The 20,518-nt window shown below is 37.6% G+C and overlaps 1 protein-coding gene across 2 annotated transcripts; it reads left to right on the forward strand.

Annotated features, from left to right (window-relative positions):
* The first annotated feature begins 17,423 nt into the window (after window positions 1–17,423).
* On the forward strand, window positions 17,424–20,299 carry LOC122829814 (U6 snRNA-associated Sm-like protein LSm6). 2 transcript variants are annotated; one of them, XM_044114670.1, is made up of 4 exons: window positions 17,424–17,532; window positions 17,922–18,026; window positions 18,146–18,259; window positions 20,089–20,299. In XM_044114670.1, exons 2-4 carry the CDS (start codon window positions 17,933–17,935, stop codon window positions 20,121–20,123), a joined length of 243 nt encoding a protein of 80 aa, XP_043970605.1. In that variant the 5' UTR covers window positions 17,424–17,532; window positions 17,922–17,932; the 3' UTR covers window positions 20,124–20,299. The 2 variants fall into 2 exon arrangements, with proteins under 2 accessions (XP_043970605.1, XP_043970606.1); XM_044114671.1 differs by having other exon boundaries at window positions 17,444–17,532; window positions 17,927–18,026.
* The last annotated feature ends 219 nt before the right edge of the window (window positions 20,300–20,518 follow it).

Below are 20,518 nucleotides of genomic sequence, written 5' to 3' on the forward strand. Positions count from 1 at the left end.
CACTGCATAACACAACAATAAAAAAAAATAAAACGCAACAATGCCCACAACAGAAATACCACAGCACAAGAAAAGTTATAAAACAGTAGCAAGAGGCTACACACGACACAAAAAAACCCAGAACACAACAAAATTTTACAACAACAAAAAGTCACAACACAACTACAAAAGGAAAAAATGCAACAATGAAACTTCCAAAACAAAACAACACAACAATAAAAAAAATTGCCACAACCGAAAGACCACAACACAACAAAAGCCACAGTACAAGAAAAGTTACAAAACATTTGCAAGATGCCACAAGACAACAATAAAAACCCAGCATACAACAACAAAAGGCCACAACACAACAATAAAAGTCAAAACAAAAGGCTATGACACAACAGCAAAAAAAACCACAGCACAAAATCGAAAGTGTCTTGCGATATACTGGCGACTTGTGCAGGGTGTACCCAGCCTCTTGCACAATGACTACTTTAGATAGGCACCGGCCCCCTTGTGTTGCAGAATGTAAGTTGATAACATTGCTAGCATGACTGTGTGTTTGCTGTTTCTACATTTACATTTAGTTTTTACATTTTGACCCTTCTGCGTCATCGTAAAACACAGATGATCATCTTACGGATGGATATATCTCTCACGTCTTGAGTCAGGACCTTGCTGCATTTCTTTTTATGTATAAAGAACATGATTTTCAGATAAATTTCATCAAATTTCACATGCCACAGGTTGCCAGTTTGGGATCATCGTCTTGTTGTTGGAACACCAAATTGTGTCTAATTTCTAAGCATTTGACCCAAACTGTAGTGCTTTGTTTTAACTGGATGGACCAATGAAGGTTGAATTTCAGCTAAAATCACCACCTGGATGGTTAAAACTTGAGGATAAGAGTTTACCTGAAGGCAGGCGCTTGGGCTGCTCCTGCTTCCTCCTTGGCATTTCCCCCCCGCTTTTAATCACATTCTCGTCCTTGTTTGGGGATGAAGTTTCTGAAGAGAGGAATGATATGGCAAATTTTCCAAAGATTGTTACAACATCTTTTTGGACATTGTGAGGGTTTTGCATAGACCAGCCAAGGAGACGTAAAATAATTTCCAAAAATAATGTATGTCATACTTTATAGCAGCTCTACCTTTTATATTTATCAAGTTTGCACAACTGCAAGCACAGTCATTCCTCCTATGTAAGAAACTTTAGTCTCTGAATTGGAGGATCTTCACTTCCCTCCAGGCCCTTCATGCAAGACCTCTGGCCCAGATCACTCAGAGCAACTTAGGCTCCTCCTAAATGAGTGTGTGCGTGTGTGGGTGTGTGTATAAGTGTGGATGTGTGTGTGTGTCTTTGTACAGCCGGGAAACTGTTGAAGGTCAAAGGGCAGGAAGTTGGCCACCTGCCTCTGTCACACTGTTAAAAGTAGCTGAGCTGAGAGAGGAAGTGGTAGCAAGAGACACGACAGCGACTGAGAAAGTTTTGTAGTGTATGTGGGATGTTTTTTTTATCTATTTTTTGATCTAGTTATCTAATGGACAACCTTGGGCCTGCAAAAACCGAAAACAAACTTTTTCTTGTGATAATGTCCCATTAAATATTTTAATTTCCTCTATACAGAATCGCCTAAATGAGTTGCAGAATCAGACAGCTGTGATAGGCTTTAAAGTGTCCTGAAACCACAACTGAAACACTAGGTACAAGGATGTCTTCAGTGGTACTTGCTAAAGGTGACAACCCAACTTGCACCCTGCATAAATGTGCCAACCGAGGACAAGAGCATAGAAGGCCAGAGGGCAAAAACGGGAGTGAACCACCTGTTTCTGTCACACTGTCAGAATGGAGGAGGATGAGTGCAAACAGGGCGAAGTGTGTTTGTGTGAGTGTATGTGTTGTGGATGTTGTGCAGGAGGGGGGACAGGTGGCGCACTGGACAGCGCTGGCACAGTCCACCCCAGGATTTATCACTCAGCGACAGTCACGCCTGGGCAGGGGACAGATGTTTCTATTTACCCCAGGGCAACATCTGACTGGCCGAGCCTAACGTTAGCCCAACCAGCCTTTAACTCTGATAGGACAACCCCTGAGAGGACCGAACTGAAGGAGAGAAAGAGAAGCAGAAGGATCCACGCAGCTCAGCCCCCAAGGCAACAAAACATTTTTGGTCATTTTTCTCCAATCCATTTCATCCTCCACTGATGCACCTGAAACTCATTTAGCCTCCAATAACTCTTGAGTCACAATAGGGAATGCTTTTATTTTAAGAACAGAAAATATGGAGATGCACAACAAAACCGTTCCAGTCAACCTTGAATCTGTTCTGCATTCAGTGGGGAAATGGTCATAAATGCTCACTACTTAGTCTAACATCTTAAAACTCTAATTTCCATGGACTGCACCTCTATGGAGTTGTATTTGTTGTAACCTTTCACACAGGTCCTCATCATTAGTTCTCTATGTTTTCTGAATAAATTTGTTCGGAGGAGTCAGGGTGAAGTTGGTCCCAACTATCAAGTTGTGGCATTGATTGTTATTTTCTGACAACAACTTCTACCAGATCTACCTGGCATGTGACACATCAAAATCGGTTCTGGAAAGGACAGAACTATCTAATATTCAACTTTCAGAACAACCTTCCTCAAATCAGTACCACCATCACATTAAAAATAGTGGATTATGCTTAAAAGCCAAATCTGTGCCGTTTTAAATAAACTCCACCAGTTCAGAAAAGAGTAGGGGTTCAACGTGAACTCAATGTTTATTATATAATTATTAAGGATATATTGGCACTAGCAATATATGATATTGATAAATATCAGTTATTGGGCTTAACAGCAATATTATTATCAGATATTAATACATTGAGGCATTTCTAATTGTTATTCCAGTCTTGAAAAAAAAAGTTGAAATGAACCTTCTAAATAAATACAATATTCAAGCCTATGATGATTTAAATTCCAGACTAGAGCTGTATATGACTGACTGAATTACATTTTAGTATGAAATTCTGCCCCTGGTTTGGAAAATGTTAGAAAAACTAAAAGAGGTCCAGCAATTCTTGCTAAATTGTACAATATGTTGTAGCTCTATGGGATCTACATAGATTACAATTATTTTAAAAAATCCCTGCGAATGCCATGTCTGCCACCTGCTCTAAAAATCACATTGTATTTAAAGCACCAGAGCAGCAAAAATAATCCACTTAATTTTGTCCATCACTTTCGGCTTGGCTGGTTTCTTGCGTGTGTTTTTCTATCTTATAGTGAATTATTTGTGAAGGGAACAGTGATATTTTCCTACTATTTAAAGATTCAGATCCAGTTTAGATCTGTCTGAACTGGACTTTTTGATTTCGCACCTCTTCATGTTTGGGTTGCATGTTTGTTTTATCCCGTTCTATGTGTAAGAGGACCCCTGCTGATAAATATCACTTTATGTTGTAATGAAGTGGGCCGAACACTGATATCTTTAATGTGTTACCAGTCTCTGCTTGATTCTATTGCCATGGTGTAATAGGCTATTGCCACTATCGCCATTTGGATTAAGTTCTATAACACTGCTGTTAAAGCAACTGAGGTTTGCATGAGCGCCGGCACACAAATGACACAATGAGGAGGGGGTTGACTATGAGAGCTGGTTGCTCTGGTCGATTAATTTCACATTCAGCACCTCCTTTATAATGTGTCTCTTCCATTTGTCTTAACACTTCTTTATTATGATCAGCTACAGCTGCTGTTTTTACTCTCAATGATGTGGTATGAAAGGAGGGAGGACGTTTCTCACCATTTGATAAATAAGGTACAGAGGTGTTTATTCGTTTCATTTTTTTTTGTATATGGAGGAAGCAGGGCATTGCTCTGTGGGTCCTTTGTCTCCCTCTTTCCCCAGGCTCCACCTCTCCCTCCGCCAGCCCTCCAATGAGAGCGCCTTCAGGTGTTGACCTTATCGGGTGCAGGTCAGAGCCAGGTCAGGGATCTGTTGCTTGGCTACCATCAGATAACAGGCTCAGGCAGGCAACAGTGGGCAGCTCTGTCATTCAGGGTTTGTCATGTAATCTTGTTCATTTGCAGAACAATTGTCTGGACCCAAGAAAGGCTATCTGGCCCATAATGTTGTAATGAAGCACATTAAAATATTAAAACCAGCCATGCTGAGCATTGGCAGCTCCACTTGGCACATGGCTTTTTTTTACAGTCATGCCAACTGTCGTGCAGCAACATGAACCTTCTAAATACGCTTGTGTGGCTGGCTGCATTCAAATTTTAGAGTGCTAGAGGATGTAATTACTTGGCTTTTGTGAAATTTTATTTTACATCATCCTTCAGGGATTTGTTTTGCCAACTTAGAATATATTAATGCATAAATTTGATATGACAGATATGCTAAGTACTACAATAACAAGATCGGATAGTCGCAGTAAAATAGTGGCGTGAAAATGTATTCATACAGCTATGAATTTATTTTTCACCTCACAACCACAAACATGAATAATTGTGAAGCAGATATAGTGTGGTGTTCATTTGTATCCAAGTTAATACTTTGTATGGCCAACTGCAGTCACAGACACAAGTCTTTAGGATTTGCACATCTGGAGACATTTTTGATGATCAATTTTTGTAAAAGAGCTCAAGCTCAGACAGACTGGATGGAGACTTTTCTATTACATTTTTTCATTGTAACTCTGGTTGAATATTTGGGATCGTTGTCCTGCTAGAAGATGAACCTCCACCCCAATTTCTTTTGAAGCTTCCTACAGGATTTCTTGTCCTATAGTTAGCTTATGGTTGAAACAGTTAATCAGGTTAATCGCATTGAATCAATTATGGAAATAATTGTCACCTAATTTAGTTATGGATACATTTTGCATTTAAAATAAAAATAAAAAAATTCAAAAATCTTTTACCCAGGACTCCTCAAGTGGAATAGATTTAACTTCATCCGGTTCAAATTCTGTGAATAGAAAAATCTCCTGTTAAGCATGTGCTACTTTCAAATAAATAATTGACAGATTAAGAGTATTTCTTTAGCTGCTGATGCATATTTTGCTACAAATTTAAAATAAAGGAATCATGTATTTTAGGCAGAAAAATGTTTACTTTTTTATTTAAAATGGTTGGCAGAATGTGCCAATTTTCAAAATTAGATTAATTGATTAATAGTCAGAATAATTGTTAGATTTATTGATTACTAAAATAAGTGTGTGAGTTGCAGCCCTAGTTCTAAGATAACAAAACATGAAAAAGTTTAATATAGTGTGAATATTGTATTTATTTAGAAGGTTAAAGGTTCATTTCAACTATTTTTTTTCAATAGTGTTGTAAGATACTTTAAAGATATAAATAATAAAAACATAAAATCTTGCATAGCTATTATTCAGTGATGCATTAACTGAAAATCTTTTATGTGAAGAAAAATTAATTCTCAGCACTGTACTGTGAGAAAAATAACTCAGTTTTTCCTAATCTATTTATGCATGGATGTATTTTCTGCTACTGGACATAAACAAATGGTGAATACCTCCAACGTGAGTCACTTAGGAATACAGGTGGGGAGTCATCTTGTTTTCTAACCTACAACCTTTAAATAGAGCGCAAAGAGTGCTACAGCACTCAGTTTGAACAAGTGGAGGGAGACAAGAAGGAGGCAGGGAATGAAAGAGTAAAAAAAAAGGCGAAAAAGAGAGCGAGAGAGTTGTTGCATCTTCACACAAACATGGTCTGTTCTCCCACTCTGCCATTCCGCCACCTGGACCGAGCTATGTGGGAGACTGCGCCACACAGTGATGAACGACACCAAACAGAGCAATTTCTGTTCACACTGCGGGTCATATGGAGTGAGACGGGTTGACACAGCATCTGTGTCATATCACGGGTTGACACCTGCATTTTGTCATTGTCACCCGCTCAGCCGTTGAGGTTAACTGTCGGGTCCTGCAAAAAGAGTGGCCCTCTGAGGAGCGGGAGACCTCAGACGGATAGACATAAAGAGACATAGATAAGGCACGTGGCAATTCATCCACGCCAGTCCTCCAACATGGGATCTCGTCTGTTAGATTGGCGTGTCGTGAAAGGAGGTTCTCAGTGGCTGGGCGCTTGCCAGCTGACATTCCACGGAGACAAATTGAGAGAGAGGCTCCGGCAGATTTATCGGGCCATTGGCTCGCCTCAAGAATTTTCTTGTAACATGGCACTCCTGTGAAAAGGGATAAAGAAATTAGTGTAAAACTGCCTCGCCACGAGGAGGCACTTAGATATCTGCTAAACCCGCTAACACGTATATATATATGCACTGCTCCTGTTCTTTATGTAATTGCGCATGGATACATGATGGATCGGTGTGAGCTTCAGTCCTCTTATTGCTATGAATATTCAAGAGGGTGAGCGAAAGAACATTGCTGTATTCCGGCTGTTGAGTCACAGGTCCTCGGTGGCAGGAAGCACTGCTGGTCAAATGACAGAGGGAGAGAATGAGAGAGAAACATGGAGGGTTGGTGGGGGGGATATGAGTGAGTGTGAGTGGGATTTGAAAGGAACTGCTTCTGGCTGTCTTGGATATTTATTCCCCTGCAAAGCATTGATGTGTTTGGAGAAACAGGCCAGATATGTTCTTAATGTTAGAGGGAGAGCTGTAAAAGGTGCTCTGAACACATTTACTCACCTCTACGGTGCTGTCGTTAAAGGGATAGTTCACATTTTTTTTAGGGTAGTTTTTCTTATAACATTTTCAAAAATTAATGATACCTCTTTAAAGTGTAACTAACCCCCAAATCAACTTTTTTTTTTTTTTTTTTGCTAATAAACTCTAAAGAAGTTGTTTAGGGTTCTATCTTTATGCAGGATTTCTGCAGATTTCACCAACTCGGATTTAATACTTTTTAAGATCTTTTTAAGACTATTGTGAATGAAATTTAAAATTTGGTAAGACTAGTGCTTGACCTCCACGTGTAAAATCCACTAAACCTCCATCGTCAGAGGTTGTGTCGCACCAAATGTGGCTATTAGATTAGTGCTAATAGTTTTCCGGGGAGCAAAGCTGTAACATAACTGGGGTCTTTTTGTGGCTCTTGGCAGCAGTTTTATGCTTCTCACACTGACTATGGCTACAGCCTGAACGTCAGGCTGTAGCCAAGTTTTATAGCACAAAATGTACGCAGCATCATTTGGATTGGCGAAGACGAATGTCATCCAGCTAACTGGTGATAAATTTGTTATTCCCCATGGTAGATGAAGAAGAGCTAGCAATATACCTAACAAGAGTACATTAGCAGTTAGTTAGCTCTAGCTGCAACCACCTTGAGTCACAGAATGCAATGAAGATATTTATGAGTGTCTCAAACTTTTGCATGCCAGAGTGTTGCAAGAAAGAAAACTACATGGAATATAAAATATTAATTAGTCATGACAAATATTAAGACCTATGCAAGTAATATATTTTATGTATTTAAGACATTTTACTGCTTTACTTTTAAATACATCAATTGAAGACTTATTAATGATGTCCAGACACCTGTTTGGTGCAAATTTTGATATTTTCATGTAAATTTGGTTAGCTCTGTAAAATTGTGCATAAAACCCTCTCAGTTCTGGCCTCCTTCAGTTGAACAGCGTCATAGAGAAGAGAATGTTTGGTGTGGGAACCTCAGAGTTTTATCTTCGGTTTTTGCTGATGAATGTTGATGTTTTCACATGTTTGCTATATTTGCATTGTGAAAGATTCATAATTTGTTCAATTGAAATAAGACAAACTAACTTACAAGTAATATTTTGCATTTTTAAGTCAATAATTTCTTAATATTGATCCAAAGTACTTCTTCCACAGGCAGATTATTTCACATATAACACAGGAAAAAATTATCCATATAAGTGAAATAATCTGCCAGTGGAACTAATGCTTTTTACCAAATGTGCTAAGATATTTGCACTACAAACCACAAACACTTGGTAAGATTTTGCTTTTTTGCAGTGTGTTTAAAGGTTCACAAAAAAGGCACATGCACAATCAACAATAACATTGACATCACAGTACAATACAGACAAAAGACCTACAGTTTGGTCATGGGCTCTTCTGAACCAGTTGTTAGCGGGTCAGATCAACCCCTGCACAAAACCTTTAAGAAGAGGCTTACATAAAAAATCCCAAACTATGAATTTAAATATAAAATTTTGACTTTTTTTTCTAAACTACCAGGAAAACAAGATTGCAAAGCCTGAATTAATATTTCATAATAACAACACACTCTATACATCATGAAATAACACGCATTAATCATTAAGCACCCATGTAAGCATCACTGTTGGAAAATCACTCCTCAGCTTTGCATACAATAGAACCCTAATGTCATTCCCCATATCATTTGTCAGCATCTAGAGGTTATCTGCCAAGTTGATGAACAGAGAGATTGGTTATGAAACACAAGGTGTGACAGTATGGCAATATGTTATAGTATGCAGGCAGAGCTCATCAGGAAAGAGAGGACGAGCGGCTTTGTTCCAAATGTCACGATGCATATTTATGGGAGCACTGGAGTGGCTCCTTGTATAAGCACCATTCACCATCTATCAAGCTAAAACCACTACAATGCTGTCTCTGTGACAACTTGGTGGGATGTTGTTGGGTGACAAAGTGATCACTCTGGCCAGTCTGCTCATGGTTCAAGACAAATTTACTCGTGACATAGATCGTAGTTTTGATTCGTGGTCTTCTAATAACAAGAACCACCATCAGTCAGTGTTTTCCAAGTGATGCTGTGGTAACAGGTATTTCGAAACAACAAGACTTGGACTTTGTCATTCCTTCTGTTTCCTCATATAATATTACAGATTAATTTGGTATTCCACTCAGAAATCCAACACTGCAAAAAATACAAAGTCTTATCAAGTAACTTGGGACTAGATTCTAGTTCAAATAACTGCTACAAACAGAAAAAACAATTGCAAACTCTCGCCACAAAACCAAAGTGCTCCAAACCACTAGGGGGAGTCGATACAGGAGATTATTTCAAGTCAACAATTTTTTAATATTGATGACAAACTGCAAGTTCCATCTCCTGATTATTTCATTTATGTAACTAGTGGTTTCTCGTCAATATTAAAAAATACTAAAGAAATATTGACTTAAAGCAAGGTTCTTTATCTTGCTGAAAAGTTAATTGTAAGTTAATTTTGTCTTATTTCAAGTGTATTAAGGTATTTTAACTGGAAGCTAGACAAAAAACACTTGGTAAGATTTTACGTTTTTGCAAAGCAATTAGATTAAATAAGTTTTTATTTAACATTATGTGTTAAAACAGTGACATTATGAAATTAAGGTTATTATACAGTGAGCACCACATACTAGACCAGGCCTAATTCCTATAACGTTGTTAAAAACTCTCATTCGTTCATGGTCAGTAAGTGAAAAGAGAACAGGAGCTCAATTGTTGCTCCTTTCTGCTGAAGATTGAGACATTAAAGTGAAGTGGGAGAGGATAATGCAGCATTGGAGGGTGTCAGACAGAAAGCAGCATAAGCTCCACCAAGCTTCCCTTCTCCACAGAGGAGGATCTCAGGAGAGTTGTGAGCTGGCTGGCTGCGCCTGGGCTACACAGCACAGGACGGGCCGTCTGACTGTCTGGCTGCGGTGCGGCTCCTTGGGGAAAGAACATGGCTCCAGGGCTGTAGCTGATTTGAGATGGTCTCAGGACCAAACCTCAGGGGATGCCGAGCGAGCGGAATCGCTCCTCTGAACCTCTCCTTTCAGAGGCGCTGGAGCTTGGTGGCTGTGAAGAGACGGCCTTTTATCTTCACTGTGAACAGCTCAGTGGATTTCCTCCCAAATTACAGGGAGTGATTACATCCCACCTAGTCTGCCTCACATCCCCCCCTCTGTTCTCACAGCTTTACCCCCCATCTCTGCTCCCCCAGGCTAGCCAACCACCGTCAACTATCCAATCTCACAGCTGAGTCATTAGGTAGAAGTTGAGCGATGTGTCACTGGCCTGGAAATAGTAAAAAACAAAACCGTAGGGACAGTCTTTGCTCTTTAAATTTTCTCTGGTTAGCAGTAAGATAATGGGATTCAGTCATAACATGTGTAATATGTGCTTTTATTGGTGTCTACAGCTAAAATTAGAGCAGGAGAGCTTTGAATAGATCAGATGATGCAACAGACACAACACATAAAGCACTCTGCAAGAGTATACATACTCATCTATCTTTATTACAACCTTAAATGTAATTTTTAGGGATTTTTATTTAGATGAACACAAAGTAATGCACAGTTATGAATTTAACTGTTAGTTTAATTTTTTTGTTAAAGGTGACCTATTGCTGTTTGTTGAACAGATCAGTATATGTATATGAGCTATGCTAATTATGTTACATTCATTGCACAAAATAATTCTTAGATAATGAGATTTTCATTTGGTCAGTTCTCCTTTCAGGATAAGCTGTTTCAGAGCTGCTGTCACTTTAAATCCAAATAAGCAGTAGCTGGTCATGGACTCCCAACTCAACATTTACTCTCTCATATGAAAATGGCAGCAAACAGATGTGCAATTACACATCTTTGAAAAGCAGAAGAGGAGCCTCCTGCACAACCAACAAGAATGCAGCAAGAGGTTTCTGGATGATAATTCAATAACCAAACAATTGTCTTTTCCAGATGTTTTTGCACAATGCATACAGTGGTAAAATCAGTTGACCAAACTTGTTTGAACTCAGTCTGGGTTGCTAGGTAACGGCGCAGTTCCTGTTAATTTTGACTCAACAATAAAGGTGTTTTTTAAAATGGCATGGGTTTTTGTAAGCTTGGGCTGTTTTTAAAAGCAGTTAAGATCCAAATGGAAGAATAAAAACATGCAAAATCTACATTTTGAACAATAGGTCCCCTTTAATTATTGACTTGTGGTGGCTGAATGTGGAGGCACACCACACTTTTCAGATTTTGATTTGTTAACAAATGTTTGAAAATTCTGTATCATTCTCCTTCCACTTCACAATTATGCACCACATCTGTCTTGGTCCACAAAGTAGTAGAATAATATATATTAATAAATGAATTTCAGCATCAAACCAGGCAACAGAGGCTTCCTTGCCCCAGTTAGATGGCAAAAAGGTTTCCTATTACTTCCAAGCTATTACCTCCATACAGTAAGGGATTACACAGACAGAAGAACAGAGATCCTATGTCTGCCAATCAGTTTTTTTATTTGAAAACTCCCCCAAGCTTTTTCCATTATCTTCTCCATATCGAGCTTGACCTGAGGAGAAAACTTGCCCTCACCAGGGTCAATGAAGTCTAGAATTTCTCCTCATGTTACTCCCCCCTCCACCCCCCGCCTCAACCCATATCCTGAACATTGCTTTAGGACACAAGAGGGATGTGCCCCCTCCACCTCACTCTCCCTCACCTAAAGCCCTGACCTGTTTCAAACCAGTCCTCCCCATTTTCCTGTCCAAAACAGCAGCTCTCATGGCGATAATCTTCCTATTTCACCAACCCGTCCCCCAGGGTCAAAAGGTATTTTTTTTAGACAGACACAGGATTTGTTCAATCAGCTTACAATGCTGCTATGATATCATGATTTCTAGATGACTGCCTTTTTCTAGGTGGTTAAAGTGTTTCCCAAAAACAATACACTTTGTTTTTTCAGAGGTTGGGCTGCAATGGTGGAGCAGTTGGTTTGCAGCAAGAAGGAGCTGAGCTCTTTCTACATGGAGTATGCATGTTCTCCTTGCACATGTGGGGTTCTCTCTGGGTATTCCAGTTTCCTACCATGACTGTTAGGTTAATTGGTCTCTTAGGTGTGAGTGTGTGTGTCTGTGATGCACTGGCATCTTGTCCAGGGGTAACCAGGCTCGCCCAATGACTGCAGGAGGTAGACACCAGCCCCAGCATAAACATGCATGGAAAAAAAACCAGGCAGGGTTGCCAGATCTGAAAGTTTTCAGCCCAAACAAAATATAAAACCTGCCCAACTAAAAAAAAAATCCAGTCCAGTCCAAAGCTCGACCTCTAATCTATTAAAATCATGTTAATAGTGCCATATATAGTTATATATGATCAGGTATGTCCTATAGATTATCAATTGCATTTAGAAACTTTATTCATAACATTTTTGGCTTCCCTTTATTTTATTTTGACCAGAGCCAGATTCCATTGGGACTGCAAAGGACTTAAATCTTTGAGCACAACAAGACTTGTTTTTTTGTGGTGCTACATCCTTTTAAAGGGGCAGTATTATGTAAAACTGACTTTTTAAAGGTTTACATCATGTTGTAATACTCATCAAAAAACATTCTTGGAGTATTGCCTTGATTCTTCCATGCACCTTTGAGAAATCCTTTAATCTCTTCCTCAGAGCTGCAGTTTCTGAACCTCTGCCTCAAAGAGCACTAATTCCCCACTGAGCTCCTTCAGACTAGCCAGGAACAATTAGCAAACACCTGATGAAACAGTGCATCTGCTGAGCTCATTACAGGAGCTACTTCCTATGATCACTTTTTAAAAATGAGCCAAATGTTCTTAAATATTTTGACAACTTCACCACAGCTGTTTGTTTTTCTCCTAGCTCAACATGTTTAAAAAAAGACCAATTGGGTGTGTGATGCTGTCCAATCTGGAAACACTGCTAACAGGAATAAACAGTGGATGGATGTTCAGAAGTGGCTTTGGGTAAGAAAATGAAGAACAGTACAAAACCCAATAATGCTTTTTAGTACTTTACCCTGTTATGTGAGCTGTGAGTTGTGACAGTAAAATCCTCTTTGTGCAAAAGAGATGATCATTTTAATAATAATTCATTTTTCTTTTACAGTTCACTGTTTCTTTGTGATGACTAGGAAATCATTCAAGGCCAAGCCTTGCCTCTGAGTTGATCATTTATCTCATCAGTTGATGGCTGTAACAATGACACATTTCTGAACTTGATAGAGAACATTTTTGGTCCAAATTATTATTAAAAGATTAATAAAACATAATTTATATGTTCTCTTTTATTTACTAAGGTAATGTCATGGGTTTTTAGAAGCTAATGTTATATGAATCAACATGAAAACAGATCACAGCCAAGAGGAATAAAATACAATCATTCTTCTAATTTTATTCCTAGTCATTAATCAAAGCCCCTTTTTTTATTGATCATCAGGAGTGATCACTTACAGAAAAACAAGGTTTCTGACACTGCTGATCTGGAGCACAAAAGGGGTGGTAACACAATGCAATGATCATTTTCAAATTATTTCTTATTGTGTGATTCAACAATAAGAAATCACACATCTCCATCAACCCAAATTGGAGAGTAGCAGAAGAAGAAAGTGAGAAAAAGTGGTCAGTTTGTCCTCCAGTAGCCTACTGCTGCAGGGACAAAGCTACAGAAATAACCCAGGATAACCTAAACCAATTTAACTATCAGCTTTATCAAAAGGGAAAGTTTTAAGCCTAGTATTAAAAGTAGACAGAGTGCCTGCCTCTTGGACTAAAACTGGGAGCTGGTTCCACTGGAGAGTAGCCAGAAAGCTAAAGGATCTACCTCCCATCTTAGTACTTTTAGAAACTCTAGGCACCAGAAATCCTGCAGTATGAGAGTGAAGTCTCTGTTCAGAACAATCAGATTTTTGATGGATGACGGAGCTGATTATTGAGGGATTTATTTGTGACAATGGAAATCTTAAACTCTATTCTGGAGCCAATGAAAGAAAGCTAAAATATGATCTGATGGAAGATTTGTGCGTCTTATATTCAGATGCACTCAACAGTTTGAAAATTATGGTAGAATAATTGAGGATGATGGCATGGTGGAGCTCTCCAGTTCAATTCTCCTTTGTACCCTGTGCTTCTGCAGGTTTCCATTGAGTTCTGTGGATTCTCCCACTGTCTAAACACATGGATAAGATGTGTACCCTGCCTCTTAGTCCAGCAGCAGAAAAGCTCCTGCTCTTTTATACCTTTTATAACCCTGGACAGTAGGAACAATATAGTGGGTGCATAAAATTAACGACTAGACTGTAAATAATTAAATTCTAATTGGACTTGTTTGTTTTTCTTTCTGTTACCCTGAGGTGGCTTTTCTATTGTATCAATACAATATAAATAAACCCATCAAATCTAATTTCAATCCACAAGAAGAAACATACTACTGCTTTTGCGCTGGAGGGTATGTTTGGAAAAAAATGCAAAGAGAAGAAAAAAGGTCTGACATTTTAGATTTGCACTCCCACACGCTTTCATATTAAATAATGTATAGGCAGAATGTGTGGCCATCATTGACATGCAATCTGCGGTGAAATGGGACGCTGTATTAGCCATTATTTTAACCCACAGAGTCAATGATTACAATTAACCTCTTTTGAACTGAATGGCTTACTGTAATAATTTTTTTCTTTGCTACTATAGTAAAAACAGGCTTATCGCAGAGCCACTGGGAGCCATGATTTATCTTTGTAGGATCAGTTTAAATAAATGTTTTACATATACATTTATAAATTGGAGCTACAAGCTTCACATTCAAGGTTTCACATCGGTTGCTCTCAGACATGTACACACTCCATCCACTTACCTTTAAACCAATACTTCAGTCTTCATCGGTTGGAATCTTCACAGAGCATGATGCTGCCACTGCCATGTTTCATAGCTAACTTGTTAAAAGGGCAGTATTATGTTAAGCTGACTTTTTTGAGCTTATTCCCTCATCAACACATACCTGGAGTGTTGCTATGATTCTTTGATGCACGCTTAAGAAATCCTGTCATCTCCATGGCAACCATTCAGCTGTGCAAAACGCCTGGGTGGACCTATCCCCACCTTCGAGGTGCTGCTCCTCCTCAGAGCTCCAGTTTCCAAGCTTCCCCGCTTTCAAGCTTCCTCATCACAGAGCATCCCTCGCCCATCACTCCCCCACTCAGCTCCTTCAAACTAGCCGGCAACAATTAGCAAACACCTGGTGGGACTGCGTACCTGCTGAGCCCATTATACAGGCTAGTTCTCAGTGTAATGCTGGTAAAAGCTTTGTTAAAATTACTAGCGGAGCAATGTCGTGACGACTTCCTGAAGGTGTAGTTTCAGGAACTTTTGATTTTAATGCTTTTTAAATAAAAATTGAATTCATCAAATTTCTTTTGAGCCCTATTAAATACACATAGCATTTTTAAAACAACTCAAGGTAACATAGTTACTTAATTGTGCATGGTACTCAGGGCCTGGAAAACACATAAAACTGACCCTTTATTCTGACTCTTTGAAGCAAAATTTAGCAATTTCTGTGATAAATATATTGATCGCAGACATGAAGTAAAGAATAGTGAATACTGAACTTTTTTTATTGGGGATTTTTATTTTTTTAGGTAATTTCCTCTAACATGTTTTGTTTGTTCTTCAGTTGAACTGTAAAAATATGTGACATTAATGCTGGAAAAGTTCAGCAATTGTTTATTTATTTTCCTCCCCACCAGGGTTTTTTGTGGGCTCTAGTGTCCCTTATATGACAGTAGGCTGACAGGAAAGAGGGAGCGAGAGGGGGGAAGAAATGCAGCAAATGTCGCCGGGTCTGGGAATCAAACCCGCGACGGCTGCGTTGAGGACTCAAGGCCTCTAAATGTGGGTCGCGCTATCCCCTACGCCACCACAGCACACTCCCAGCGATTGTTTATTACAGTTTATATCTTCTCCCATGGTGTGTGGACATTTGAAAGCCACTGTAAATTTTAGGATGGATTTTAATTTAATAAATAATCCAGAGAAAATTATGGTGGGTTGGATTTATTGTATTTCACAATTAAATAAAAAATATTTAGATTTATTTAAGCATAAATAAATTGAAATACTTGATGTTAGGTTGCTAACATCTACGTTCACTACACCAAAACCAACACTGTCTTATAACTTGAGCCAAGAGTAAGAATATATAAAAATAAATAGATGTGAGTGGACAAAGGTCACTTTTTAAAGGCAAAGAAAAGAAATGTGATTCTCTTTCTTTCCAAAAAATTTCCCTCAAAGCAAGAATCAACAAATGGAACGGGGGACAAGCGGGAAGAAAAACTCTTCATTGAATATTCATTAACCGGTGCCTAGGTGTATACATGGCTCTTAACCACTCTTGTTTATGACTTAAGGACTTGTAGTACTGACCTTAGTTTAACACAGCAGCAGATACCAAATTAACCTCTAGCCTCCATGAAACTAGCCATGCCCTGCTAACAAGCAACCTGTCTAGACACACAAGAAGTACTTTATGATTCCACCTTTCACAATCCCCCCTCTTTCTCCAGGTCTCTCTCTCCCTCCTTTTTCCTCTCTCTCTCTTTCTTCTTTGTTTCACTAGTACCTTGGCTCTCCACCTTTCTGTCTCCACTAACACAAACTGGCACATGCTCTTGCCCTCTATCCTCTTCTATCGTTCTCCTCACCATTTCATCCTTGTTTACCCCCCTACACTGTTTTTCATGTACCTCCCAAGCTGTGCGGTGTTTGGGTCATGCACTCAACAACCTGGGTTTATTAGAGAAAAGACTTCCCTTTATTCTTCACAGAAATGCTCTCAGATACCATAATAAACAAAACTAAATTATATCATTGTTTCTTGGAGGTTAGGTTTTTAGCATTAAAATGAGGAATCATATTGTAATGACATTTCTTTAAAGATAGTTTTACATTTTTATGTCAAAATGTAAGAAAAAATATTTTCCAAGCCCATAAGCACTGAAAATGTGATGGTCAATCAATCAGATAAGTCTTATATAATTTCACTACTACAGTAGTTTACCACTGCTGTAGCAGTGAGATAATCATTATTATTATTATTATTATTATTATTATTATTATTATTATTATTATTATTATTATTATTATTATTATTATTATTATTATTATTATTATTATTATTATTATCCACAATATATTCTAGATGAGTAAATTTGAGGTAGGATTTAATGAGCATTATATTCTACAAAATATAAAGTTATTCTTATGTTTATTTATCAATCCTATTTAATGTTCTTCCTATTATTCTTTATTATTATGTTTTTACAATAATTTGAAAATAGTTATGACAATTATAAAATCTACACAAGTTAAAATTAAAATAATGTTTTTCAGTAATTTAATATATTTTACTAAATCTGTAAAATCTGTAAAACATCCAGCAGGACTTGTTAGTGTCCTGCTGGATGACTATGATAACAATAGTAATATATTGTAAAAATCTAACCCTACACTTTAAACAAACAAAATTTTTTTTATCATTTTGATGATGTCTTTGAGATGAATGTTCTTCTGCAAATGAAGCTATTTTTGTTTTGTTTTTATAAAAATAACTATTTTATCTCTATTCTAAATACCATCTCATTCCTTCTTTGTCTTCCATGTCTGTCGTTTATTCAAATCTCAACTAGTTATGACTATCAAGTTTGTTTGCATCTATGTTTTGTAAATCGTGGATCTAACCGTGCTTCGCATCAACTTTGCTTTTTGAGATGATTGTCCTGGCACGGTTTCCGTACTTTATATGCACCTGATTGGTTGGTTTCGCTGCACGCCGAACACAATCGTTTGTGAATCGTTTAGCAGGTAAAAACGTTAACCAATATTTCGCTTCTGTTAAAAAATTGAAAGAGTTTGTGATTTATTAAGCAGCTCACCTTTAAGCCTTAGTACTTGTTTAATTTACTTATTCGCTTACCAACACTTTCATGTCGTTAGCTGTGGACTCTCATTTACGGAAGAGCTTAGCCTTTATTAGCAGCACAGGCTAGCTTTAGCACGCCAATACACTATTAAATACTGTAGTGGTTCTTATTAAAATAGCATCTGTGTATCTACTTTAGTACTATTGTTTTAAAGGCATTTCTTGTGTGGTTTAACATGTACACATCGCCGAATATGGGTGGATTACCTTTAGCAATGCTAATGTTCATTGTTGAGATAAACAAACCTTTACATTGTTTGTTTCGACCCAGTTTAGGTGAAGATGAGTCTCAGAAAACAAACCCCCAGTGACTTTCTGAAGCAGATTATCGGCAGACCCGTGGTGGTCAAGCTCAACTCGGGCGTTGATTACAGAGGTACTGCAGGTGCCATGCTGAAAATCATTATTATCCTGATGAACAAAAATGAATGGAATAGTTCTCTTCCATTAAGTGAAATGCAATCTGAATAACTGCTGCTGTTTGTCGCTGTGCAGGTGTTCTGGCCTGTCTGGATGGTTACATGAACATCGCTATTGAGCAGACAGAAGAGTACGTCAACGGGCAGCTCAAGAACAAGTATGGAGATGCCTTTTTGAGAGGAAACAATGGTAAGGAAGTATATATATTTTTTATAAATAAAACTGTATACAGCGACTTTTGTAAGTGGTGTCAATGAAAAATACATTTCCTAGTCAACTAAGTTTGAATTAAAAATGGTCAATTTTATGAAAACCAAAAACATTTTTGTCCATCCATAATGTTAGCTTTGTGCCCTGGTCAAAAATAAGATAAATAGTATTTTTTGTACAGTCCTCTTACATTATTATTATTTAGTCTAGCTGCCAATATGATGCAATTAAGTGGATGTCCTCTTAGAAAGCTGTTTTTAAGGGGACGTCCCAGCCACAAATACAGTAACTGATGAAAAGCACTTTTGATAGTAACACATTTGAGTCTAATAGTTTGAGGATACAGAAACCTTGAATACATTTTTTATCTTGATTTAAACACTTGGTTAAATTTGTACAGAAAGAGGATGAAAAACGTGTTTTGTTTTTTGTGTTAAAGCATCCAAACAGCTGAAAAACTGATCTAATTGAGATCTTACACTATAGATTTACAGGAACCAATATTTTTAGATAACTGAGATGACTTCAACTAAAGCAGAGAAATAGTTTGACTGAATTCCTTCTGTCCCATTTTGACGTTAGACTTTATCATGACCTCTCAGGTTTATAGATGAGTGAAGCCTTTCCAGCCTATAAATAGATGGAGAAACTAATCATGTACGGTAGTGATACAAAACATTCCAATGAAACTGTAATATCTTAATTAGTCAACTGTAAAACTGAGCTGATTAAATGCTCATTTATATTATTTACCAGCAAACTTTGATGATAATATTGTGACTAGATGAGAACCAGAGAAGACTGACGTAACACATCTCTGGAAACATTCAGTGTTTTGAATGTTTTTATGCAAGTTTTAGAAAGTAAATATGGTATGTTGTAACAAAGACTTTATTTTTCTTATTTTTAACATGAAAAGTAACACATTATGAAATGAAAATCAAAATTTCAGAATCTTGGGGGTATTTTCCTTTATTATTTGTTATTACCAAACATTACAGATGTATCTATAATGATAAAAAAAAATGCTTCTGCTTTTATTGTGTTTTGTCTTTAATTCAGTGCAGCATGTTGATGCTTCATTTTACCTTTGTCTGAAAGAGGCATTTTTCTAGTTTAAAATAGCTTAGATTTGATTTCTGTTATTGTTGCTACAATGCTACACACTCTTTTAACTACAAGTTTAAGGATTTTACTTCAGATGATTCTTAACTGATGTCTGCATCCTCCCTTCTCTGGCTGTGTTTCCCAGATTGTAGTTGGCTACAGTGTGATTCAGTCATGAATGTGAATCATGCTGGTGAGGAGCATTCAGTCTCTAGGTAGGACTATTTTAGTCACAGTGGAGCAACTGGTTAAATGTAGATTTAAGGTGTGAGCAGAAATAACAACCTACCTGTCTGCTGTTCAGCACAGCAGTCAGGACGAGCAGAACTGTGATTTTAATGTCGGGCAGTCTCAGCGCTGAGGGTCCCACACACATTTTGTGGTCGGCTTCAGGAAGTAAAGGGTGGGAGTGACTTCAAAGGCGAGAAAGCATCAGGAATCAATTGTTGTTTAGAAGAGTTTTTATAAAACAAGTGCTTTTTTTGTCTTTTGGTTGGTCTTTGGTTGGGCCACCCAAACCGGCTGCATATTTGGGGTAACGGCAGGAATGTTGTCTGTGGTGAAAACGGAACTGAAACGAGACTCTTCTGCTGGTTTTGAGCTGTTCTTATGGAAAAACACTCTTTGAAGCAAAATCTTGTTAAATTACTAAAAGAATGTTTTAAAAGCTATAAACTTGTTTTTTTTCTTTTCTCCTGCAGTTCTGTACATCAGCACCCAGAAGAGGAAGGTGTAGCAGAAATCTTCTTTTTTTATTAATGTTTATTTTGTTTTAGAGAGTGACTTTTTTTGTTTTTTTTTGTGGTTTTGTAAAGTTGAAATGTTCTACAAATGACATAAGTTGATAAATGACGTATTTCATTTACATTTTCACACTGTTATGACAATAGAAATAAAATTATGTTGAATGGATTTGTGTAAAGTTGTTTGTGTTTCACATGAACAGTAGGTGGTTATATAATTTTAATAGTATAAAATAGAGCTTTAGAAAACATTTTTTATGATTTGCTATTACTGGAGAGCTTATAGAAATTAAAATCCAATAACTTTTATTTTTGGTAATTTCTTTAACTGTAGCACTCGCCAAATGTAAAGGCACCCCAGGTAAAAATGAGTAAAAATCCTTGAATA

Source organism: Gambusia affinis, linkage group LG04, assembly GCF_019740435.1.
Source record: "Gambusia affinis linkage group LG04, SWU_Gaff_1.0, whole genome shotgun sequence".
In the NCBI taxonomy this organism is placed as follows: domain Eukaryota; kingdom Metazoa; phylum Chordata; class Actinopteri; order Cyprinodontiformes; family Poeciliidae; genus Gambusia; species Gambusia affinis.

Coding starts and splice junctions, on each gene's coding strand:
- LOC122829814 (XM_044114670.1), top strand. CDS start 17,933: ATGAGTCTCAGAAAACAAACCCCCAGTGACTTTCTGAAGCAGATTATC. Junction 18,027..18,145: donor CTCGGGCGTTGATTACAGAG/GTACTGCAGGTG, acceptor GTCGCTGTGCAG/GTGTTCTGGCCTGTCTGGAT. Junction 18,260..20,088: donor CTTTTTGAGAGGAAACAATG/GTAAGGAAGTAT, acceptor TTTCTCCTGCAG/TTCTGTACATCAGCACCCAG.